This window comes from Capsella rubella, unplaced genomic scaffold (assembly GCF_000375325.1).
Source record: "Capsella rubella cultivar Monte Gargano unplaced genomic scaffold, Caprub1_0 scaffold_3, whole genome shotgun sequence".
Taxonomy (NCBI): Eukaryota; Viridiplantae; Streptophyta; class Magnoliopsida; order Brassicales; family Brassicaceae; genus Capsella; species Capsella rubella.
Genome location: NW_006238921.1, coordinates 2,815,581 through 2,839,521, shown reverse-complemented (window position 1 = coordinate 2,839,521; position 23,941 = coordinate 2,815,581). Strand labels below are relative to the sequence as shown.

Below are 23,941 nucleotides of genomic sequence, written 5' to 3'. Positions count from 1 at the left end.
CAGTAGGAGATTTTGATATCCTGAGATATGACTAAATTTAAACTATTTGTAGTCTAATGACTAAATTTCTTAGACGTCCCATTTTCAAACGAGAGATTTGTACTCGCAAACAAGGATTCCATTAAAAGTAATCAAGTGAGTATATCTATATCCAAACGCAGAACGCAATGGGAAGAATGAAGAACAATTTACACTGACACACACAACAAATCTTCTATCTTCAAGAGAGCTGCAACAATGGCCTCTTACCAAGCCTCTTCATCTCTCTCTCCATACTTCCTGTGAGCATCAGACTAAACATCTTGAGATCGCAGAGAAACGACCAAACCGGATGCCCGAAGCTCGCCGGAACATTCCCTTCCACGAAGAAGTGGCTGAACCACGCGAACCCGTAACCAAAGAGAGGCACCAGAGCAACGAACCACCAGCTGATCAAAACCGAACACATCAAAGCCACGATGCTCGCGATTATACCTATGAAGTGCCATCGCCTCGTTGATGGATTCGAGTGTTGCATCACGTAGAAGGGCCAGAACTCCTCAAAGCTTCTGAAATTCATCTTTTTCTCTCAAACAAAAGCCCTAATCCCCGATTTTTATAATGATCTCGAGCTTTTCCTCTGTGATTTCGTTTGTGAAAGCGAGAGAGAGAGAGAGAGATGTAGAAGATGAAACGAACCAAACATTTTTATAGTTCTCATAAAAAAATGGAAAGAAATCAACGGATAATTAAAAACCATTTTCTCAGGCCTTCAAAGCCCACATAATACCGGGGTCTCGTGAGTAAACATGGGCCGTTTTCAATATAATCGTGACAACAGGAAATGATTATCATAGTAAGAGAAACTAATTTTTAGGTTAAAATTAATTTAAAAAAACGGAAGAAATTAATGTTTTTTTAAAATCCATCGTTTAGAAATTGTTTCCCTCCTACATACACAGTAACGACAATCTCGTCACTCAGAAAATCCCCAGAATCACTCTCTCTCTCTCTCTCCCTCGTTAATTAGGGTTTCCGATTCCAAATCCCTCAGAAGTTTAGGGTTTTTTCTTCTTTTGTTTATACCTAATCGGAATGAAGCTGAATCAGAAATTAAAGAAGCCTTGTTCACCCACGAAGGTACGTCATATCAGTCACCAAATCTCGAGGCAAATGTATTCAAATTTTTGTTTGCTATTGCTCCCCTAGAAAAATTATAAATTGGGTTTTTGTTTATTTCTTCTTTGTTCCAGCTGGTTCTGCAAGAGATCATCGGTTTGACTGCAAAGAACGCCAATGGATTGGCCTCGGCTACTTGCAGCTCGAAATGTGTTTACTTGGCGGGATGCGTTGTGGTGGTCTACGATGTAGATTCGTGCACTCAGTCTCATCTTGTTGTATCTCATCGTATGCCTAAGCCTTTAAGTTGTGTTGCTGTGTCCCAGAATGGGCGGTTCGTAGCTGCTGGCGAGGTATGATTGAGTTCCCATTTTGCTATTTAGTCCTGTTATTATCAGTCAGTTTTTAAGATTAATGCATTTATGTAGAATATGGTGTCTTTTGTATCGTGATTTGGTTTCTGGTGTTTGGTTTGATCTTCTCAGTCTCCGAATCTCTCTGCAGTCTTGATATGGGACTGTGAGACTCTGGGACTTGTCTCGGAGCTGAAAGGCCATCTCTATGGAGCTCACTCTCTTTCCTTTTCACCAAATGGTTAGCTTTCCGTTCTTCTCTTGTTTCTCCAGTCGTCTTTAAGGTTCTTTTCTATTCTGTTTTCCTTACTTTATCATTTGCTTACTTTGGCCTTTAGGAGAATATTTGGTGAGTGTTGGTGGATACATATATCTTTGGGACTGGCGCAAAAGCATCTTGTTAGCCAAGGTCAAAGCCAGTTCTAATTGCTCTGAGATAACGTCTGTGACATTCTCAGCCAACGGAAAATTCATTGTTACTTCCGGGAACAAGCACTTGAAGAACTGGATAGTGGGTTCTTTTCAGAAGACACGTTCAAGTAAAGTTGGATCTGTGTCATTTCATGGAAAGCCAACTGATAATTTTTTTCAAAAAGGAAACTCCTTTGTATCAGTGATATCAGCCAATACTGGGAGTGACGAACAAACTGAAGAAGTTTTTTCAATATACGCTCTCACAGATGCAGGTATTCGCTCCACACAGTTATAACTGTTAATATGAGTTTTTCTTACACCCGTTCAAAAGACATTAGTAAATTAATTCTGTTCTGTAGGTGTTCTAATGCTCATGAGTTATGAGATGTTAATCAAGAAGTCGGTGGATCTGAAGGTACGGCAACTTTCATTTCGATCTTTTTCGTTGTCCATCTAGGAACCATGAGTTGATTACACAATGCTTAGCCGGCCCCCATCATTTAGACATGCTAAATAATCATATCCCATAGTCCAGAAGCATTGACTATATTTTCCTTGTGAGCCTAGGCTATAAGTTTGGTTAACTTGTATGTGTTGACTCTAGGTGGACAAACATCAATAAGTTTTCATGTTAGCTTTGGGAACATTCAGATACAAACCTTTCAAGCTTTTCTTTTCTTTTCATAACAAGAACTTCTTTCATTGGCTTGCAATGAACTGTCAGGTTGAAAAATGTTTTGCTCTTTCTGCATCCAGTCGGTTGATAGCATGCGCTTGCAGCAAGGGAACGGTCCAGCTATTTATGCCTGAAACTCTAGATTATGCTGGCAAATTACATTTTTCAGATGCTAAAAGCAGCAACACTGAAAATCAGTCTCATTCAGCAGAACTCAAAACTGTAGAATCTCCGCCTGTTATCTTCCCGGATGCAGTTGCTTGTCAGTTTTCTACCACAGATAAGCTCAGTGAGTGTAGAATGTAGAAGAAACTTATAATAGCAGTGTGTTTCTTATCTAATTTCCTTTTGACAAAAGGTGGTATTTTGGCTTCACAGTTGTCATCTATGGGGATCGTAGTCTCTATGTTTGGGATGTAAATGATGTGAACAAGGTAATTCTAAACGTATTTCAGTATTTTCCGCAGAAAATTAGTTAATTTTGAAGTTCTTTCTAGCGCCAGTGTACTTCTGAAGTTTCCTGTTGAAGCGAGCACCAACTGCATGTGGTGAAACTTTTCTTCCTTATTCCAGCCTACTAGGTGCTCGATGATGGTGTCACATTCTGCTGGAATTTGGGATATTAAAAATCTCTCTTGTGGAAATATGCACAGTCCAACAGCTGCATGTGTAGCTAGGGGATGCAGTGAAGGGGTTTCCTTTGCTACATGTTCTGAAGATGGAACCATCAGATTGTGGGATCTCGCTTTCCAAGTGGACCCATTAGAAGCCAGTGCAAGCAGCAATCCCTCAGAATCTTCAACACAAGGGATTATGCATTTAGGTAATTATAACATATGCTCGGAATCTGAAACAAATTAGTGAAGATGTTGGTGTTGTGGTAAATTTCTGATCATATTTTGTTTTCGAATAGTCATTTTCACTCATTATTTTTAAATAATGCAGCTAGCGCTGGAATTTTTGAACGTGATCTCGTGGAGACATGTGGTAGCCGATTTGGTTTCCGAGCACTGGCAGTAAGTGAAGATGGAAAGTACTTAGCAGCTGGTGACTGTGGAGGGAACCTTCATATATATGATCTACAAGAATCAGAGTATACATGCTTTACGGTAATATTAGTCACCGTTGTTCATTTTTAAATTGGCTCTGTGTCTTCTTCAGTAGTTGGTGTCTAGACATCATATTTCTAAGCCTCTTATTGATAACCATTTTGCAGGATGCTCATGATACAGAAATTCAGTCATTGAGCTTCAGCTTTCCTGGAGTGAAAGAAGTTAATTCTGTAAATACTTCAAGCAGCGGTTTCTTGCTTGCTTCTGGTGGAAAGGGCCGAGCGATCCACATTTATGATGTCAAAAGGTGTTAAAATAACAGCTTTGTTATGGTATTTTGATTTCCCTGGCAAGTGGCAAGGCTCATACAACTTATACGTTCTCGCTGTTAGGAACTTTGATCCTGTTGGGAATGTTTGTAGTTCAGCTGCTGTAACTTCTGTGAAATTCGCATGTAATGGCCAGAAAATCATAACTTCTGGTGGAGATAGGTAATGTTTTATATGCTTCAAGACCACGTAACTTTCATATTTGCTTTTGAACATCCGCATATTTGCTTTTGAACATCCGCATATTTGCTTAAGAGAAATTTACGAGATCATTGTTAATTTTGTTGCAGGTTACAGCTGTTTGACGTTGTCAGAAAAGCAAGTAGTGTGCGTCTTTCACCTTCTCGTTCTCAAACTCTCTCTCACGGAACCATCTCTGATATGGCTGTAGATCGAACAACAAGACTTGTTGTCACTGTGGGACAGGTACCAACCTTTCGGTGAATATTAATATATTACCACCTTATCTTGAGCATATTGAGTCAATTAATCATACACCTAACATCTGATAAAACAAGGAGTCTGATGTTTTATCTGATGGGTGCAGGATAAGAAGATAAACATATTTGATTTAGAAAGTGGAAAGCATGTCAGATCATTTAAGCAAGAACGAGACCATGGAGATCCCGTAAAGGTGCATTGACAAACAGTTTAATTATACTTCAACATTGTTGGATGTTCTTGTGCTGACAATAAGATCTCTTCCACAGGTCATTTTGGACCCAAGTTGCAACTACATGGTGTGCTCTTACTCTAACAGGACAATCTGCTTTGTGGACTTTGACACTGGAGAGCTGGTTGCTCAGGCCACAGGACATGGTGAACCTGTGACTGGTGTTATCTTCCTACCTGATTGCAAACATATCATTTCAGTAAGTTTCTGAATTGTACTTTTCTGTACTTACAACTGTAAGAACTTTGGCTTTTGGATGAAGTGAAGATCACTGTCTCATTTCTATTGAACTGAATCACCGTAGAAGAGCTTAATGTGCTACAAAGTGTGGATCTATTTTTCTTGGTATGCCTCGAATGATAATGAAAAACTGAGAGAAAACTTAGCTTTTAACTTTTCGTTGATGCTTATTGTCAGGTTGCAAGTGACGGCTGTATATTTGTCTGGAAACTTCCTTTGCGAATGGCTACTCGTATTATACGGGCAGTAAATGAAAATGGCAGGTTAACTGTGGTCCAACTCGAAAAGTTCAAGCAAATTGCAGTTGATTTGGAGGAAGACAATCCAAAAGATGCATTATGTTCTGCAAACTATAAGCCAGCAGAAGAGAACGCAGATCTGCAGCTACGCTCCCCATGGACATCCTCATTTAAGTTCAGCGTTTCTCGACTGCCTAAGTGGGCTCAAGCTAAAGTGGAAACATCTGATATTGCTACCAATTGTGAGGATTCCATTTCAAACCAGGTACAAACCCAAAAAGTGGGCTGCTTTCTAATTTTAGGGAATCATTATTAAATGCTTTTTTAAATCCTAAATTTTCAGCAAAAGGCTTACTGTTCTTCTGATATTGGGTGTTTTTATTGCCTCCACAACAGAAACATGAAGATAAAAGTCTGGAAAATACTGTTGACAGTGCTGAAGGGTACTCGTATGTGAATCTTGAATGCCAAACTCCCAAGCAAGGTTCAAAAACCGAAAATTCAAGCCTTGGAAGCCTGTCCAAAAGCTCCAGCGAAACTGAAACTTCAGTGATTCAAAGAGATGCTCCTAGGTAAGAAGCTCTCTTCATCACTGCAGTTCTTCTCTCTATCTCTCTGCCTGCTTTTATGAGAACCACATTGATTGTTTTTATTTTGCTTCTCAACAGCCACATGAAAGAAAAAACCCGTTGGAACACTATCTACAACGTGTGTTTGGATCTTCTAAATTCTCCAAACATCCAAGCATCTTTCATTAAAAAACAGAAACCTGTCGAGCAGGGGGACATGTTCAAGCAGTTTGATAACAGTTTGTCAATGATCGACGAGGTAAGAGTTCTCTTCCCTATTGCTGCGACATGTTTTATGTTACCAAGAGAAGTATTTTATTTTTTTTATCTTAACCATAGGTTGAGGCCAAAAAATCATCGCAGCAAAGAAGATATTCTTCACAGTTTTTCCTTAGAAGAGACTACATTGGCGGAACCAAACAGTTTATGCGTACGCCCTCCCAGAAATCAGGGAACAAGACTTTGAAGTCAATCCAAGAACATCTTCCCCTAGATACGGTGAGTGATCAATCTTCACATAGTTCAGAGGAACATTCTGAACAGGTTTCACCACGCTATATTTTGATATATATCTATACTCACTTATACATTACACAAGACAGATTTATACAGACACAGTTATATGTTTATAGGCTTAGATTCATTCAGAGATGCATATAATTTCCAGCAATGGTACCAAGTGCCAACACTAAGTTCGTGTATATAGTAGTAAATAAACAGGTTTCAACATTATGTTTTTAAGTAACGAGTGGTTTTGTTGTGTGACAGGACAAGACCTCTTCAGAAGTATTCCATGATACACTTGCAGACGATTCACTACAAGAAATGATAACAAGCTGCCGTCAAGCACTATACGGGTTAAACTCTGCTGCCGCAGTATTCGTCCAGTCACTGTCGGAATTGTCTACAGCTTCTCCTCGAGATCAAATCTCAGGTGAACTGAGAGAACAGTTGTTTGGTGAAGCAGCTTTGATGATCCCAGAAATGTCTCATAAAGTCAATGAAGTTGTAGCCAAGATAATGCTTGAGCACAAAAATAGAACAAGTGACAGAATCGTCTCCAATTAGTTCAAATCAACTCTGTACAGTGAGTAGTCCAGTTACTTTACCATACAACAAATAATGAATAAATAAAAAGGGATTGTATGTTGCTCGTCCTAATTTGACAACTACATTGACTGGTTTGCTTTTCAAATCATATCCGTTTCTAATAGTACATAAATATACGCTTACCCTGTTAGGCTCCTCTATATCTAGTGACAGTGTAAGAACTTTTTTTTTTCTTATTAACTTGTTTGAACTTGTAAATTTGAAGATCGAATCTGTGATCTACAAAAAAAAAAAAAACGGATCCACCAAAGTAGTGAGTGTTAAACCTATGCATTTTTTTCGTATCTCTTTTCCTGTGAGCACTGAGAACTACTCCTAGTAGTCTACTACGACTATAGCTGCTGATTTCCATGGCAATTATAGACACTTTCTTTTCGTTTCTTTTCTGGTCACAGACTCACAGGTAATAGAGAGTTGTTTTATGATAGAAGCTACTAGTAATATTATTGATATATCTCTACTACATGTTTCTACATATTCGGTACTTAACATATGACATGTACAAATGATAATCTTCTTTTTTTTTTTTTTTTTTCTTTTGGTGTAAAATAATATACGCGGTGATATATTGTGTGTCTCAAACCCATCTTGAAATTGAGAGAGGACTACATGACTAGTAAAAATACTCAAATCGTATTTGCCTTTAAAAAACCAAAAAAAAAAAAAAGATTGAAATAAAGCAAAGCCTAGAAATTTGTCCTGTTTTGAGTGCTTTTCATTTTATTTTTTTTGTCTTGCTTTAGTAACATGCAAAAAGAAAAGAAAAAAACAGCTCCCTCCTTTATTGGGATTCCTCATTCTTTTAAATTCTAACAAAGAAATCTCAAAGTAGCTCCCTCCTTCTCTTATATCTCTTTCTCATCTAGTCCACACATCTTTCTCTATATAGTTCTTTTTTACTCATTAACGGACATGTGATCTAATAACTTAGGTTTAAACTCAACAAAATATATATATGTCTATTTGAAGTATGTATGGGAGTTTTAAGATTTCATATGAAATATTATTCTTGTGTGCCATATGATTATTACAATACACACTAATGATACCACATGTTCGATAACTAGCGCACAGACCATATAATCCATAAGGCTATAGTGTACATTACAAATTACACAATAGGGATACCGGATACAGTAATACATGGACACTTATTATTGGTAGTTAATAAGTGTATCTGAGTGACAAAAGATCTAAAGAGACTTTCATAAATGTGAATAGAGAATGACATACACAAGAATGTTGGGTCCAAAATAGAGGCTTTTTTATGTCAAAAAATAATCAAATCTTTTCCCCATTTTTTATTCTTTTTTTTTTTTTTAAAGAACCAAAGAAAGTGAAAAATAATAATAAGTTGTTTTTTAATTTTCATTTATGATAAATTGGGAAAACCAAAAAAAAAATAAAGCCTTTGATTTCTGTGAGTTGTCGAATGTTGTGGGCCAAAAAGGTTCATATTTGATTGTCCTTTTCCAACTCATTATTTCTCTTGTAATGATTATATATGTCTCTTTTTTCTTTCTTTCTTTTACCTTTACCTTTGATCCAATGTTTTTCATAATTTCTATTACAAAAAAAAAAGAAGAACAATGAATATAAATGATAGACAAATAATTTTGATCATGTATAATATTTGTGTTAGTATATAATGTCAGAGACCAATTGTAGTAGTAGCCTAGAAATTTGAAACCAAAATAATATTTTTTTTTGGTATAGACTTGTATAAATACTTAAGTAGTTTTGTTTTTCTTCATTCCATCAATATCCATTAAAAAAAGAAAAAAAAATCCATCATGATCTTTAATCCATGATTAAAAATGACACAGTTCAAAGATAATATATTATATAGTTCTGAAATAATTATTATGTTTTTTTCTTCTTTTCTTTCTAATTGAACTATTATTTACCAACCGGTTCATTGTCATGCGTTGGTATAAAATTTGATTTTGATAAAGATTTGATCTTGGCTAAACAAAAATTTATTGATTTGTTGATATCTTTGAAATTATAATATATTTAAAACATAAAGAATCGTTTTATCTTATTTTTGTGAGAGTATTACAAAAATATTTTGCCATACAAAATAGATCATACTATAAAGAATTATAAATTATATACAAAGAATTGAAAGTGAAAGGTGAAATGAGTATTTTTTTTTTTTTTGTTGTTGTTCTTGTTTCAGAATGATGAATAAATAAGGATCCCCAGCATTAATGGCATTGATTGCGTGAGGTTTCATGGGCTACGGAGGCAGGCGCCAACAATGAGCTGCGTCACGCACACACGCACGTTCTCTATGTTAATTACTTCTTTTTTTAAAACGTAAGAAAAGAAAACAAAAGAGAGATATATTTACGATTTGACAAAAGAGTCCATTACTTACGATTTAACTAGGAAAGAGAGTGTATACGATAACCTTTAGTTAGGAGTAATGCACATGACACACATACAAATTCAATGACACAATAATTAGATAATGAACCAATGATGAACTATATATACACACTTACGTGGGAACTAACTGTAGTTGGAAGAATCTTCTTCTTACCCACACGTTCCGGGAATATATATACACATCCTTTGTATATAATACTATGATATTTATATTAAAAAAAATGAAGATTGTTCCCAAATTATGTATTAAAAGGAATACAAAATTCAATTATATCGTAAGGTAAGATGAAGGGCATATAGACGATAGACGATAGACTATAGAGAGAGTATAGATTATTTTTTAATAACGCAGAACGAAGAAACAAGAGAAAACGACGGTGTATAGATGAAGATGAAGATTTGCTTCCCATGCGAGAGACACATTATTCGGAGAGACCTTCCGTACGTACAATAATACTATCTCAGTATAGTTCTCAACACAGAATATATCATCAATATGTATGTATGTTCGTTCTTCCACTATCGAATTTTATATTTCTTTAAAAAATAAAAAATTGTATTACATGTTATATCATCAATATCTATGTTGTTCAGACAACACCAGAATATAGAGTTCAAAAGTAAATAAAAATATGAATGAATGGAGAGAACAGAGAAACAAAAAGAAACAAAAAGAAAAGCCAAGACAAATTTGTTCAGATAAAGCAAAAAAATATATATGGATAAAGTGAACATACAAATAATATACTATACAGTCTTTGATAACAAAAACTTTCAAAATGCTTTGATCAATATTTATTCTTTTATATATAACGATATATACTCATGTATTAGCTATATATATATAAGTATAGGGTGTTTTTGAAATTTCTTGATTTTGTTGTGACATTTTTCTTCTTTTATACATATATAGTCTTAATATTCCTACGAATATCGAGAAGATTGATTTGCAGAAATGTTGTTTTTTTTTTTCATATATATAAAAGAAAGAATGAGAAAAAAGGAAATAGGAAAAAGAGAAAGGGGAAGAAGAGAGAAAGCGAAAGAAGAGAGTGTCATTGAGACAATAACGAGAGTCGAGAGTGATGGCTTTGGCTTTGCCTCTGGTGTGTATGTGCTTTTTCTTTTCTTTTCTTTTCTTTTCTATCGTAATTGTCCGAATCTTTTCTTTCTTTCTTTTTTTCCTTTAAAAAATAAAAAATAAAAAAATTCCAAAGTTTCCTTTCTTCTATTTTTTTAATACTGAGGTTGTTACCGTGGTTAAAAAAAGCTGTAAATTTTCATAGTTTGACAGAGAGTTGCGCTATGACATGATTATTACCTTCCCACTGTATAACAATCAATAAACCGCAGCTGCACCACTGTCCTCATTTAAATAAATTCCACTGATTCATTTTACTAAGAATTTAAATATCACCTTATATATATATAAACACATCAACACACATTTGGTATCGTTGAATCAACGTTAGTGTGTATTGTGATTATTTGATTAAACTAAACTGAAGCATGTTTTGCTTTTCGACAATTTGTCCTAAAGCAGTGTGAATATTTTGATTTTTTTTTGCAAGTTAAATTTGCTTTTTTGACAAAAACAGCCAAACAAAATCCACTTTGCCACCGACCCAACTAGTTACGGGTTTTCTATTACATTTTTATTTTTTTTGTTGACATGAGACAAAAATCATAAGATCTTGAAAGGTCAATTAAGACATTTCGTTATCTCTCCATTTAGCTCTCTCTCTCTATCCACTTAATAATTTTCTTATTTTGTCTGAACGAAAAATGTAATTGCCAAATGTTTTAGTAAGCGTGTAAAGGTTTAATATGTTTTGTTGTCTTAAATAAAGACTACTTACACAAAAATAAGATCTTGGCTTATCTCATCAATAAAGCTGAACACAATTTCTAGATAACCGTACACTAAAAACACGCTAAAAAAAAACCATTTAGTACTTAAAAAAAAAAACTTAATATTACTACACTATTCTTTTCCTCTCAACCATTCTTGTTTTGTTTTTTGTTCTGCTTTTAAAATAATTCTTTTGTTTTGTTTTGTTTCTCTTCTATCTCCTTTCTCTTTCAATTACCGTTGGAACAAGACGAAGTTTCAGACACACAACACTTCCCCAATCTCTCTCTCTTAAGACACTGATGACGATATAGTTATGAGCAGAGGGAGAAATCACTACCATTTCCCGTCATGAATCCAGCTACTGACCCTGTCTCCGTCGCCGCAGCAGCAGCAGCTTTAGCCCCGCCTCCCCAACCTCCTCAGCCTCACCGCCTCTCTACCTCTTGCGACCGTCACCCCGAAGAGCGTTTCACCGGTTTCTGCCCTTCCTGTCTCTGTGAACGTCTCTCTGTCTTAGATCAGACCAACAATGGCGCTTCCTCTTCTTCTCGCAAACCTCCCACCATCTCCGCTGCCGCTCTCAAGGCTCTTTTCAAGCCTTCCGGAGGTAACAGCAGCGGAAACGGCCGCGTTAAACCCGGATTCTTCCCTGAGCTCCGTCGCACTAAATCTTTCTCGGCGTCTAAGAACAACGAAGGGTTCTCAGGCGTCTTTGAGCCACAACGTAGGTCTTGCGACGTCAGAACTCGTAGCTCTCTTTGGAACTTGTTTAGCCAAGATGAGCAACGAAACCTTCCCAACACTGTCTCCGGCGGTGAGATTGAAGTCGAGCCGAGAAAATCTAGCGTCGCGGAGCCTGTTTTAGAGGTGAACGATGAAGGAGAAGCTGAAAGTGACGACGAAGTCGAAGAGGAAGAGGAAGAGGAAGAGGAGGACTACGTTGAAGCTGGCGACTTTGAGATCCTTAATGATTCCGGCGAACTAAGCAGGGGAAAAAGCGACGAAATTGTTGAAGAGATACAAGAGATTGCGGAAACGGTGAAACCGGAAAAGACTATTAGCGAAGAGGAGTTGAAGCCGATTAAGGATTACATAGATCTTGATTCTCAAACCAAGAAGCCATCTGTGCGACGGAGTTTTTGGTCGGCGGCCTCTGTTTTTAGCAAGAAGCTTCAAAAATGGAGGCAGAATCAAAAGATGAAGAAACGCCGTAACGCCGGCGACCATCGCCCCGGATCAGCTAGATTACCGGTGGAGAAACCGATTGGGAGACAGCTCCGGGATACTCAATCAGAGATTGCTGATTACGGATTCGGCCGGAGATCCTGCGACACAGATCCTAGATTCTCGCTCGACGCCGGAAGATTCTCTCTTGACGCCGGGAGATTCTCTGTTGACATTGGTAGGATCTCGGTTGATGACCCTCGTTACTCGTTCGACGAGCCGAGAGCTTCTTGGGACGGGTCCCTGATCGGACGGACAGCGTTTCCTCCCGCTGCGAGAGCTCCTCCTCCGCCGTCGATGCTTTCTGTGGTGGAGGATGCGGCGCCGCCGGTGCACCGTCACGTAACCCGAGCAGATATGCAGTTCCCGGTGGAAGAACCACCACCGCCGGCACCGGTGGTTAATCAATCTAACGGTGTGTCTGACCCGGTTATTATCCCGGGTGGGTCAATCCAAACCCGAGACTACTACACTGACTCATCGTCACGGAGGCGGAAGAGTCTGGACAGGTCTAGCTCCATGAGGAAAACGGCTGCAGCGGTTGTGGCTGATATGGACGAGCCAAAGCTTTCAGTGTCTTCGGCTATATCAATAGATGCTTACTCAGGATCAATGAGAGATCATAACAACAATTATGCCGTGGAGACCACGGATAACGGGTTTTTCCGGGAACCGGCAATGATGGTCGGCGAGAGGAAAGTGAATAGTAACGATAATAATAACAAGAAGTCGAGGCGGTGGGGGAAATGGAGCATCTTAGGACTTATTTACAGGAAGAGTGTGAACAAGTACGAGGAAGAGGAGGAGGAAGAGGATAGGTATAGGAGACTAAACGGGGGAATGGTGGAGAGATCGTTATCGGAGTCATGGCCGGAGCTGAGGAATGGAGGAGGAGGGCCGAGGATGGTGAGGAGTAATAGCAATGTGAGCTGGAGAAGTAGCGGTGGTGGATCACAGAGGAAAGTACACGGATTGGATAGGAATAAGAGTTCAAGGTACTCCCCTAAGAATGGGGAAAACGGAATGTTGAAGTTTTACTTGCCAACTATGAAAGGTAGCCGGAGAATGACCGGTGCAGGAGGCGGGTGGGCCAATAGTAACGGGCATTCAATAGCGAGGAGTGTAATGAGGCTGTATTGATCTACAAATTCTTCATTGGGATGGTGGTTTAGGGGTTTTAGCTCTATCATGAAGTCTGAACCTTTTTTGTTTTTTTTTTGTATTTCGTTGGGTTGGGTTTAATTTCGGTGCAATTGGTTTACTTTTTTCTAATGTTAAGGGGGGAGGCATTTTCAAACGAATCACTTTGTTGATGTTAACCGGAATAAACCGCCTTTTAACCACCTATTATTGGTTTATATAGAGGAGCAATGTTTTTGGTATAATTAACCAACGAGAGCAGCGTCTAAAAAGCCCAAAACATGCCGGGGAAATTAAAAAAAGATCTAATCTAACGTTCACCGAAAACTTTCCCATGGTCGTGTTCCCCAAATCACTGTCACCGAAACACGTCCTCAAGCTCTTGAACTCGGAGAAGAACCCGCGCGCAGCTTTTGCTCTATTCGATTCAGCGACTCGTCACCCAGGCTATGCACACTCCGCCGTCGTCTACCACCATATACTCCGACGTCTCTCGGAGGCGCGGATGGTTAACCATGTAACTCGAATCGTCGAGCTCATTAGGTCACAGGGGTGCAAGTGCGACGAAGACGTCGCTTTATCGGTTATCAAAACCTACGGAAAGAACTCCATGCCCGATCGCGCTCTGGATGTTTTCCAACGAATGGTGGAGATCTTCGGGTGTGAGCCTGGGATTAGATCTTATAACACTCTGCTCAATGCCTTGGTAGAAGCGAAACGATGGGTTGAAGTGGAGTCCTTGTTCGCCTACTTGGAAACAGCGGGTGTGGCGCCAAATCTGCAGACGTATAATGTTTTGATTAAGATGTACTGTAAGAGGAAGCAGTTCGAGAAAGCTAGAGGGTTTCTTGATTGGATGTGGAAAGCGAGGTTTAAGCCGGATGTGTTCAGTTACAGCACTGTGATCAACGATCTTGCGAAAGCTGGAAAACTGGATGATGCACTGGACCTGTTCGATGAAATGTCTGAAAGAGGAGTAGCACCTGACGTTACTTGTTATAATATCTTAATTGATGGTTCTCTTAAGGAGAGGGATCACAGTATGGCTTTGAAGCTGTGGAACAGACTGTTGGAGGACTCTTCTGTTTATCCTAATGTTAAGACTCACAACATCATGATTAGTGGTTTGAGCAAATGCGGAAGAGTAGATGATTGTTTGAAGATATGGGAAAGAATGAAACAGAATGAGCGAGAAAAAGATTTATATACATACAGCAGTTTTATACATGGTCTGTGCGGTGCAGGGAATGTTGATAAGGCCGAAAGTGTGTTCAAAGAGTTGGTCGAAAGTAAGGCCTCTATTGATGTGGTTACATACAATACTATGCTTGGTGGGTTTTGCCATTGTGGGAAAATTAAGGAGAGTTTGGAGTTATGGAGAATCATGGAGCAGAAGAATTCAGTTAACATAGTGAGTTATAATATTTTGATAAAAGGGTTGCTGGAGTATCGGAAGATCGATGAAGCAACAATGATTTGGAGGCTTATGCCTGCCAAGGGCTACACACCTGACGACACAACTTATGGTATATTTATTCACGGGCTATGCGTGAATGGTTACGTAAATAAAGCCTTGGGGGTGATGCAAGAGGTGAAGAGCAAAGGTGGGCATCTGGATGTTTTTGCATATTCATCAATTGTAGACTGCTTATGCAAAGAGAAAAGACTAGAAGAAGCAGCAAATTTAGTAAAAGAGATAAGTAAGCAAGGCGTGGAGCTGAATTCTCATGTCTGTAATGCCTTAATAGGTGGTTTGATCCGAAACTCAAGACTTGGTGATGCTTCCCTTTTGCTGAGAGAGATGGGAAAGAACGGTTGTCGGCCGACTGTTGTATCTTACAATATTCTTATTGATGCTTTGTGTAAAGCAGGGAAATTCGGTGAAGCATCTACTGTTGTGAAAGAAATGCTTGCAAACGGGTGGAAACCAGATCTGATAACTTATAGTGTACTCTTGGACGGTCTTCGTCACGACAGGAAGATCGACTTAGCCCTTGAATTGTGGCACCAATTTCTTCAATCTGGTCTAGAACCTGATGTGAGGATGCATAACATACTAATTCATCACCTGTGTTCTATTGGGAAACTTGATGATGCAGTGATTGTCATGGCAAATATGGAGCATAGGAATTGCATTGCAAATCTCGTTACCTACAACACTTTGATGGAAGGATTCTTCAAAGTTAGAGACAGCAACAGAGCCACAATGATTTGGGGTTACATGTACAAGATGGGGTTGCAGCCTGATATTATATCATACAATATTATACTGAAAGGGTTGTGTATGTGCCACAGAGTGTCGTACGCAATTGAATTTTTTGATGATGCTCGAAACCATGGCTTTTTTCCAACAGTTGTCACCTGGAACATACTTGTTCGAGCTGTCGTGAATCGCTAATGTGATGAATTACAAAGGAAAGCTTAATCTGTTGTATAAATCTCTGGGCCAACTCAGCTAGTTTTCCGTGATAAGGTCTGACTCTGGTTTTCGGGTTTGGAGGTTGAATTCTGATTTATCCGTGCCTGGAAGTGAGATGAGGTAAATCACAGTAAGGCAAATAAGAATCAAGTGAGCTATATCACCTGATGAACTAGCACTATACATACATCAAAAACACTTGGGTGACACAATTGGTTTGAATGGTTCGAGTAAACATCATCGAGATCTGATATTTGTTGATGTAAAAGAAAAACTGTAGCTTGGTGTGCCAAACCAAAAGTTATAAGTTTCCCACTTTGGGTCTATGCCATCAAGCTATGTATATCTCTTTTCATTGGAGTCCAATTCTCTGTGTCTCTCGTTTATTTCTTTTTGATTCCTTTTCCTTTATCTGCCTTTTCTGATAACAGTGTCTGCTCGTAGACGAATTGAGTGAGGAGTGGTATAAGGATAGCTCCGAGAATTGCGACTTTTCTCCAATCTGGTGCAGAAACGAAGGACTCAGCAATTGCAAGAACCACGATCCCAATTAACCCGAGGTAAAGATTCCTTCTTGCTTGTGATCCTGCACTTTCTTTAGTAACCTCTTCTATCTTCTCAGTCTCCTCTTTAGCTTTCTCTTTATCCACCGGTTTTTTGTCGCCTAAGCTTTTAAAGAACAATCCTTCATTCCGGTCTACCTCGATCTTCTCCTCAAACTCAGCCAACTTATTATCGTTCTCCTCTATCTCTAATCTGTTCAGTCCCGCAGATTCCTCAAAAGCTTGCATCTTGCTCTCGATATTCTCGAGTATCTGCTCAATCACCCGGAAAGAAAATATTAATATCAGCTTATCTATTTTTCTGTTCTGTAAGATCATCGAGCAGATCACAATCTTTGGAAGCTTCTGAGTTCACTTGACTTATAATGTTAAGACGATTCTCATGAATCAAGTTGCATCAAAGAATCAAGGTAAGAACGACAAAATTTTCAATCTTTACGACATAATTCCATTATATCAGCCTAGATATCGAAGTTATCGTTATTAACTGATACATACCCTTGTGCTAGCTTCGTCAAGGTCTTTCATGGCGTCTTCTCCAACCTTGTCAAACTCTGCATTGGCTTCTTCAGCAAACTTGGTGAGATACTCTGATCGTTCGTCCAAGAAATCAGTTAAACGGACCTTAGAAGTCTGAATCATGGCGATCCTAGCTAAGAGTTCTTGTCTCCGAGTATCACCTTCGGGTTTAGGAGGGTCGAGATCAGAATCAGGATCCGAAGTTCCGTCTCCCGATTTGGAGAGACAGAGAAATTGGGGTCTGGAAATGGAATGTCTCGAGGCATTGAAAAGAAGATGGAAGTTTGGTGTTAAGCTTGTCTGAAATGCATGAAGTGTGTTCATCATCTTCTTCTATGTTTCTCAAGAAGAAGAGGAAGAAGAAGAGGTCCTCCGCTCGTTTCAGAGTAACCACCTCTCGTTTTTTTTTTTTTTTTTTTTTTTTTTTAATTTAGTTTTACGCATTATCCAAAACCATTTTTGTAGTTATATAAAGTATTTGCGCAAGAGACCCTACGTTCCAAGATTATTAGACCATCCTCAATGGTAGGATGTTAGGTGTATCTTAGATGAATTAGGGATTTAATTTAAATCAAAATGGTAATTAAAATCTAAGATATGGTATCTTATATAAGATACACAACAATGTTTAAGATACGGTGACGTGGCAGTTTTTGAGTGGATGTTGAAATAAATATTTGGGATAATGAAAAAATTAGAAATATTATGCGAGCTTGTATAATATTTTTACAATATCATTGTAGAAAACGAACGAGATACGTATACACAGTTTGATATCAATGATTTGTACTGACAGAATCTTATGGAAATACACGAATGGATTTCACATTTTACAAATATGCATTCAAATCTTATTGATATAATAGCCATTAGAACTCGAATTTGTGATCGAGCTATGCATGAATAATTGAAGAACGATTTGGTTGATCACATATGGACAAAATATTCCACAAATTACGTTTAAATTAATTGTGTTTTATGTTATTTATGCAATAAAATATATTCCATATATGTTTTAAAATTTAGTTTGCAATAATTATTATGTTTTTAATAATTAAATTGTTAAAAAAAGAATATTAATATTTTTTATTCTAAGATGCACAACTTAAGAACCTACCAATGATCCTGCATAAAAACAAAAAACAAAAATACAAATCTTAAATTTTACACTTTTCAGTTTATTACTAAATTAATCCTAAGATACACATGTAATATCCTACCATTGAGGATGCTCTTATAGATTGACTCTCCTACTTTTATCCGGGTCTCTTTAGAAAGATTCATAATGCAGAAAGAAGATTTATAAGGAAGATTTATATATACATTTATATACCCCATAAGGCCATAACAAATACGTTGTTTACAATTTCACATGTACACTCCGTTTTTTTTCTTTTTTTTAATTATTTATTTTATTAAAAGGACCATAAACCCAAAGGCCATGGGCTTTACAAATCGGAAAGTGGACAAAAGAGAAACAGAAAAATCAACCACAGCCGAAAAGGATCGAATCCGGATGATTATCGATGCCAGAGATCTTGAGCTACAAGACCTACAGCTTTGCTATAACTACGATAGATTAGAATCATCGACAGAAGTCAGCTTTCGTCTAGCATCGTCTGATTTGTTCTCCGGGATAACTAGTTGTTTTTTTTTTTTTAACATTGTATAGTATTTATTCCATTTTCGAAAATTTGACAGAAATTACGAGAAAAACAAGTAGCGGAGAAAAACTAAAATTTACCGAATAAACCGACAACGATAAAACAACAAAAAAAGAACAACGCAAACCCAAAACGGATACGGAAAAAAAAACACCGACTCCGAAACTAAATTCGGAAATTTGCGGTTGTTGTTGTTTATTTTGATTTTAGTTATTCGTTTTTTCTGTTTAACAAGGTCATGTTATCGGCTGGGGTTGGGTATTAGGCGATTCTCGCTTAAGACTTTCTCTTTCTCCGGTTTCCTCTTTTGAGTTTCTGGTTTTATGAAAACTATTCTGCAATTAGCAATTAAGATTGAAGTGCAAAGCAATTTCTGAAGCTTATTTAGATTGCCTGTAGCTGTTTTTTAACGCTTCGATTTGTTATGCCTAACAGATGTGGATTATTCAGACTTCTTCTCTAGTTTATCCGTTCTTTGCTGGATTTCAAAAGCGTGATTTTTGCTTTATATCCATGTTTTTCTGGTTTGCAGTAATCGATGAAAAACAAGATTCTACTGTCGATTTCGTTTCTATCATCGGAATCGTATGTTCACGGCGAAGGTTGTGATCGGAAAACTTTCGGCAGCTCAATCAACACGTGCCCTTGTTGTTGAGGCGTGTTGCTGGGAAAATTATCGTTATCACCTAAACCTATTATGTTTGAACGGCTTTTTCTTGGCCTTGTATCAATTGGTTTGTTAACAATATCAAAGAAAAAATAATAATGAACCCATTCAAAAAAGTAAGGCAATTTAATAATCAATAAAGTGGAAGAGGTCTTTGAGATTACAACACGCTGAAATTAAATATTTTTTTAATGGAACAATAATATTAGTAGATTACTAAGTACGCAATAAAAGATTTGATGGAACCAATTAGCTGCATAGATAACAGTTGTCACTCTCCAACCACCAAGAGGTCTGTGACAGCCAAAGGGTCACTCCGGTTTAAACTTCGTCCGTCCGTCATAGTTTACACCTGCCAAAAATTACATCCACAGAGAATTAATACTCTAATTTTACAACTTCTAAAAGGACAAGGACAGAACTATTTCAAAGTTCAGGCATACAAACCTTCATCTCCAAAAATTCCATGATCAAAGTTCAGGGTCATTTTCTCTTACTGCTTCGTCCCACGACCAAACGAATCATGACACAGCCAACAGGGGGTTTTGCGAACTACCACCGGACGAAGCAGTTAGAGAAAATAACCCTGACGCAAGGCATAAGCTTCACGTAACTCATCCTCGCTTGGATTGTAAATCGCTCCTCGGTCTACAAGATTATCATAGCTTCTACACATAGGAATTCTCACGGGGACAGGTGAAATTGCAGCCAACTGAGCAAGTTTATCTTCAAAGATGTCACTACCCATATCAGGATCATCCGTTTTGTATTCTTCCAAGTAGTGTGGTATCGCTTCCCCAAGCACGTATCTGTGGACACTTGGATGCTACAAAAATATAGAAGTGACAACTTATTATATATAAATATGAAGATGGAAAACTCATAAATATTCATGCTATAAAATAGCTTACAGATGTTCCAGGGCTGTTGGGGCTGAACGTGAGAGGACATGCCGATTCTAGCACAGTACCATTCTAGCACTCACGGAATACACAGAATCATGTAGTGTACCATCATCTTCCATGTGGTCTCTTGGCACGACATTTATGAGCTCTTGAATCGAAAGATGCTAATTCACATCAAGCTTGTTCTCTAGTTTGAAGGGATTCAAACTGATGAAAATGACTGATCGACCAACACACCTCAGCTTGTTCCCATTGGGACAAACAGGGCGGAAGAATATGAGGAGAAGTAGCTGTCCAAGTACTCATAGCTAATGTAAGAAGTTGGAAGTTAAACACAACCTACAAAGACAATATATCAAAACAAAACCAAGCAATGAAAATGCATAAAACGAAGAAGGCAATAGATTACAACAAAACCAAGCAATCGGGAAATTTCCAGAAACAAAATCATAAAATCCCATCTAAATCCTTCTAACCAAGATACAATCTTGCCAAATCAATAAGAAACTCAAGAACAAGAAATCCATGGGAGTGAAAGTAGACCTAGTACGGAGAGAAAAAAAAAGAAACAACCACCGCAAAACCCTAATTTTGGAGAAAGGAGTGACTGATCCTTATAACCAAGCTACAGTCCAGCCAAATCAATAACAATAGCAAACTCAAGAACTAGAAAGCTTACACTTGAGAGGAAGTCTGAGCGTGAAAGTAGAACTGGTTCTGGTACTGGAGAGTGAGGAAATAGAAACAACCAGAGCAAAACCTAATTTTGGAGAAACGGCTGATGCGTCGTCTAAGGCTTAACTCCAAGAGATAATTTGGGATCAAAAATTTTGTTGGCCCTGTAGAAATCGAGTCGGGCCTGCAAAAGTATTAAATTGGGCCATTCTTCCTAACTGGATCCCTGGACCGGGCATGACTAGATAAATGGACGAGGCCTGGCTGTCTCCAATGGGCCTTTAATTTGGGCAAGTTGTAGTGATTGTGATCTCTACGAGCCGACGAATAGTGGAGTAGTGAATCGAATAGTGGGCATGCTGATCTTCTTCCATCTATTGCTCACAAAGAACATGTGTTTGTCACAAAGTGCACTTGAGAAGACAAAGAGTCATAATACAACCGTGTATCATTCTCTGCTCTTCTTATTTCCTCTTTGTCTCTCATACTCTGTTCTCAAGAAGAAATCCAACAAAATGTACAAAAGATGGAACCAGGCTAGACAGTGAGAGCGATCATCGGTCATATAAATGTTGGTTATTCCAGACTCTGAGATCAAGCAAAATCCAAACAGTTACACGAACCCTCTTCCTTTGAGTTCACAAACCAGTCCTGAGAATGTATGAAGGGACGTATGAGAAAGGAAGCGTCCGTACCGCAAAAGTCCAGACTGAGAATGTCTGAATTTGATGAAGACGGGAAACTTTCTTTGCCCTTTGTGCTGGTATGGCCGAGGCGGAGTCACCATGGATTTTAGAAGTTGACTAGCCCGTGCCAAGAGAAGATAGGTGACGAGATTCCTGCTATAATTAATAATCTTCTTTTGGCAAAGATGAGCACGAATTAGACTAGCGGTCACGGTTGATATGTCAGTAAAGGTAATGGGATCATGAAGGTATGATCTTTATGAAAATGCTTCCTAATGGATGGAATCAAATACGGTTCAGAATTAAGGCAGATAACGGTGATATAAATCATTTCTACATCATACAATACTAAGGTAAACAACGAACAGGCCAAGGCTTATAAAGATTATTGCTTCTAGCATCCATCCAGAGAAAAACAAACAAAAGAACAACAGAAGTGGCCAAGTAATAAAAAAGATAGGAGGAGGTCGAGTTTTAAGTGTATCACAAGTTTAAAACAACAACAAAAGAGCTTAATTAGTCTCGACACAATTCTTCTGCTTCATCTCAATCTGCTTCATCTCAATCTGCTTCATCTCAATCTGCTTCATCTCCTTCTGCTTCATCTCCTTCTGCTTCATCTCCTCATTCCGCTGAATTGTCAGAGCGATATTGCGATAGAAGTTGGGTCGAGAAGAATCTAAAAATGAAAATAAACCACGAAATGAATTAATGAGAGAGGTTATACTTTGTCAACAGGAATTACAAAAAAAAAACAAAGAGATTAAAGGGTGATGTACTGGATGTTCGGAAATTTCTTTTGGAACCCCGTAGCGGCTGGATAGAAACAACTGTGATATTCCATCCTCCCACGTCACGTCCACTTAGTTCCCGGGCCTTTTCTGCTGCACCTTCTCCCCTAATAGAGATGCTACCTATCGTGGGGAGAATCATTACACCGGTGACCTCTCCACATGTAGAGAAGTGTTTACTCAATCCGATCTGGAGATCAATCTCAGGGAGCGAAGTGTCATATCCCGTTACTAGCATTCTAACACAATTATGTTTGCATGAGTTAGTTAATGATATAACCAACATAGTACAACAGCAACCACATATATATACAAACATAAAGACAGAAGATGGTATTACCTGCGTTGTGTACTCACGTGTTTGAGCTTGACCTCCACAGAAGGCCTTGGAGGATCAAGGTATTCTCCCTTAAACTCCGTAAACTCCTTAACCTCCTTAGCGAGTACACGCCATACTGGCCATCCTCCCACCTGCACGTCAGTTCCACTAAGTTGCAACGCCTTCTCTAGGGCACCTTCTCCGGTAATACGAATCAAGGCAAATCTATATATGAAACAACGGGAAAACAATTAGTTAGTTTTTCTAGTTAGCATTTAAATTTCATTTAGGGGAAAACTTGAGGAACAAAACAAACAAACCTCCCGAGGGTGAGCGTTTCAAGGTTTCTGGGAACATTAAAATGTATGATCTTTCCGCATGAAGAGAAATGTTTTGTCAAAACGAGCTGGAGATCATACGGGTACATCCTAGTGTCAAATCCCTCTAAGCAAATACTGCTAAAACGACTGCAATACAAATTTTAATGATATTAATTATCAAAAACAGGACAAAACAAAATACACCGCAAGAAAAAATAACAAAAATTGAAAAAATATATAGAATTGAGTATATTTACCGGCGTCCATCCTCTTGAAGGTCTGATGCATCACTACTACCGACAAACTCAAACCCCTAATCAGAAATATAGATAGATGTAATCAGGAATTCCAATATATACTCCAAATATTATTTTGTTCCTTCTCGTGAGAAAGAGTGCGTAAGAAGAAAACCATAATTAGGAGAAGAAGATTACTTTCATGCTGGATTCGGCCATGGTTAAGATTAGGCATGACCAAAAGCTAACCTTAACCGTATTTTTAACCGTAACCGGACCGTTTATCAACCGTAACCGGACCGTAACCGTATAAAACGGTTAAAAATTGTAACCGTTAACCGTAAAAGTAAATTAGTTACGGTTAAAAAATAATAATAACCGTAACCGTTAATTAACCGTAACCATAATTAACCGTAATTAATCGTCCTTTAACCGTACGGTTAAACGCTCGGTTAACCGCATATTTAAATTTTTAAAATAAATTATATTATAACTGTATACAATACCCAGATTTAACTAATTCACTATAAATAATTGAAATCAGATATATTTTTTACTTGTAAAATAAATAATATTTCATAAAATTTTATCTCCAATATTAATATTATAATAATCATCAAATAACCGTAACCGTATTTAACCGTAACCGTAATTAACCGTAACCGTATATAACCGTAACCGTCTTAACCGTATATATAATGATTAAGGTTATGGTTAAAAAATTATAACCGTTAACCGGTGGTTAATTAACCATAACCGCATTAACCGTAACCGTGGTCATGCCTAGTTAAGATGGGAAGAGCGGCTGCTA

General features: G+C 38.0%; 6 protein-coding genes and 1 long non-coding RNA gene across 7 annotated transcripts; 3 read left to right on the top strand and 4 right to left on the bottom strand.

The window, feature by feature from the left end:
* Window positions 1–96: 96 nt before the first annotated feature.
* LOC17891471 lies at window positions 97–658 on the bottom strand. Its single transcript, XM_006299761.2, has one exon. The coding sequence runs from the start codon at window positions 557–559 to the stop codon at window positions 221–223; it is 339 nt and encodes a 112-aa protein (XP_006299823.1). The 5' UTR covers window positions 560–658; the 3' UTR covers window positions 97–220.
* Window positions 659–1,017: 359 nt separating this feature from the next.
* On the top strand, window positions 1,018–6,812 carry LOC17892371 (mitogen-activated protein kinase-binding protein 1). The gene is made up of 19 exons (XM_023786097.1): window positions 1,018–1,119; window positions 1,233–1,451; window positions 1,584–1,692; window positions 1,790–2,137; window positions 2,225–2,280; window positions 2,590–2,830; window positions 2,920–2,975; window positions 3,115–3,364; window positions 3,487–3,650; window positions 3,758–3,900; window positions 3,986–4,084; window positions 4,213–4,348; window positions 4,470–4,556; window positions 4,633–4,794; window positions 5,013–5,339; window positions 5,471–5,646; window positions 5,743–5,902; window positions 5,983–6,141; window positions 6,412–6,812. The coding sequence occupies exons 1-19, from the start codon at window positions 1,075–1,077 to the stop codon at window positions 6,709–6,711; spliced, it is 3,237 nt and encodes a 1,078-aa protein (XP_023641865.1). The 5' UTR covers window positions 1,018–1,074; the 3' UTR covers window positions 6,712–6,812.
* Window positions 6,813–11,167: 4,355 nt separating this feature from the next.
* On the top strand, window positions 11,168–13,569 carry LOC17891216 (UPF0503 protein At3g09070, chloroplastic). Its single transcript, XM_006299232.2, has one exon. It carries the CDS (start codon window positions 11,351–11,353, stop codon window positions 13,364–13,366), a length of 2,016 nt encoding a protein of 671 aa, XP_006299294.1. The 5' UTR covers window positions 11,168–11,350; the 3' UTR covers window positions 13,367–13,569.
* A 51-nt stretch (window positions 13,570–13,620) lies between these two features.
* On the top strand, window positions 13,621–15,795 carry LOC17891777 (pentatricopeptide repeat-containing protein At3g09060). Its single transcript, XM_006299148.2, has one exon. It carries the CDS (start codon window positions 13,701–13,703, stop codon window positions 15,762–15,764), a length of 2,064 nt encoding a protein of 687 aa, XP_006299210.1. The 5' UTR covers window positions 13,621–13,700; the 3' UTR covers window positions 15,765–15,795.
* A 130-nt stretch (window positions 15,796–15,925) lies between these two features.
* LOC17892920 lies at window positions 15,926–17,383 on the bottom strand. Its single transcript, XM_023785729.1, has 2 exons — window positions 16,847–17,383; window positions 15,926–16,600 (listed from the first exon to the last, which is right to left on the bottom strand). The coding sequence occupies exons 1-2, from the start codon at window positions 17,192–17,194 to the stop codon at window positions 16,169–16,171; spliced, it is 780 nt and encodes a 259-aa protein (XP_023641497.1). The 5' UTR covers window positions 17,195–17,383; the 3' UTR covers window positions 15,926–16,168.
* A 1,911-nt stretch (window positions 17,384–19,294) lies between these two features.
* On the bottom strand, window positions 19,295–19,774 carry LOC111831505. The gene is made up of 2 exons (XR_002834632.1): window positions 19,646–19,774; window positions 19,295–19,550 (listed from the first exon to the last, which is right to left on the bottom strand). It is a non-coding gene; the product is annotated as an uncharacterized LOC111831505 (long non-coding RNA).
* Window positions 19,775–21,818: 2,044 nt separating this feature from the next.
* On the bottom strand, window positions 21,819–23,329 carry LOC17891427 (nucleolin 1). Its single transcript, XM_023786838.1, has 6 exons — window positions 23,306–23,329; window positions 23,152–23,207; window positions 22,895–23,041; window positions 22,596–22,799; window positions 22,244–22,494; window positions 21,819–22,143 (listed from the first exon to the last, which is right to left on the bottom strand). The coding sequence occupies exons 1-6, from the start codon at window positions 23,306–23,308 to the stop codon at window positions 21,977–21,979; spliced, it is 828 nt and encodes a 275-aa protein (XP_023642606.1). The 5' UTR covers window positions 23,309–23,329; the 3' UTR covers window positions 21,819–21,976.
* Window positions 23,330–23,941: the final 612 nt, after the last annotated feature.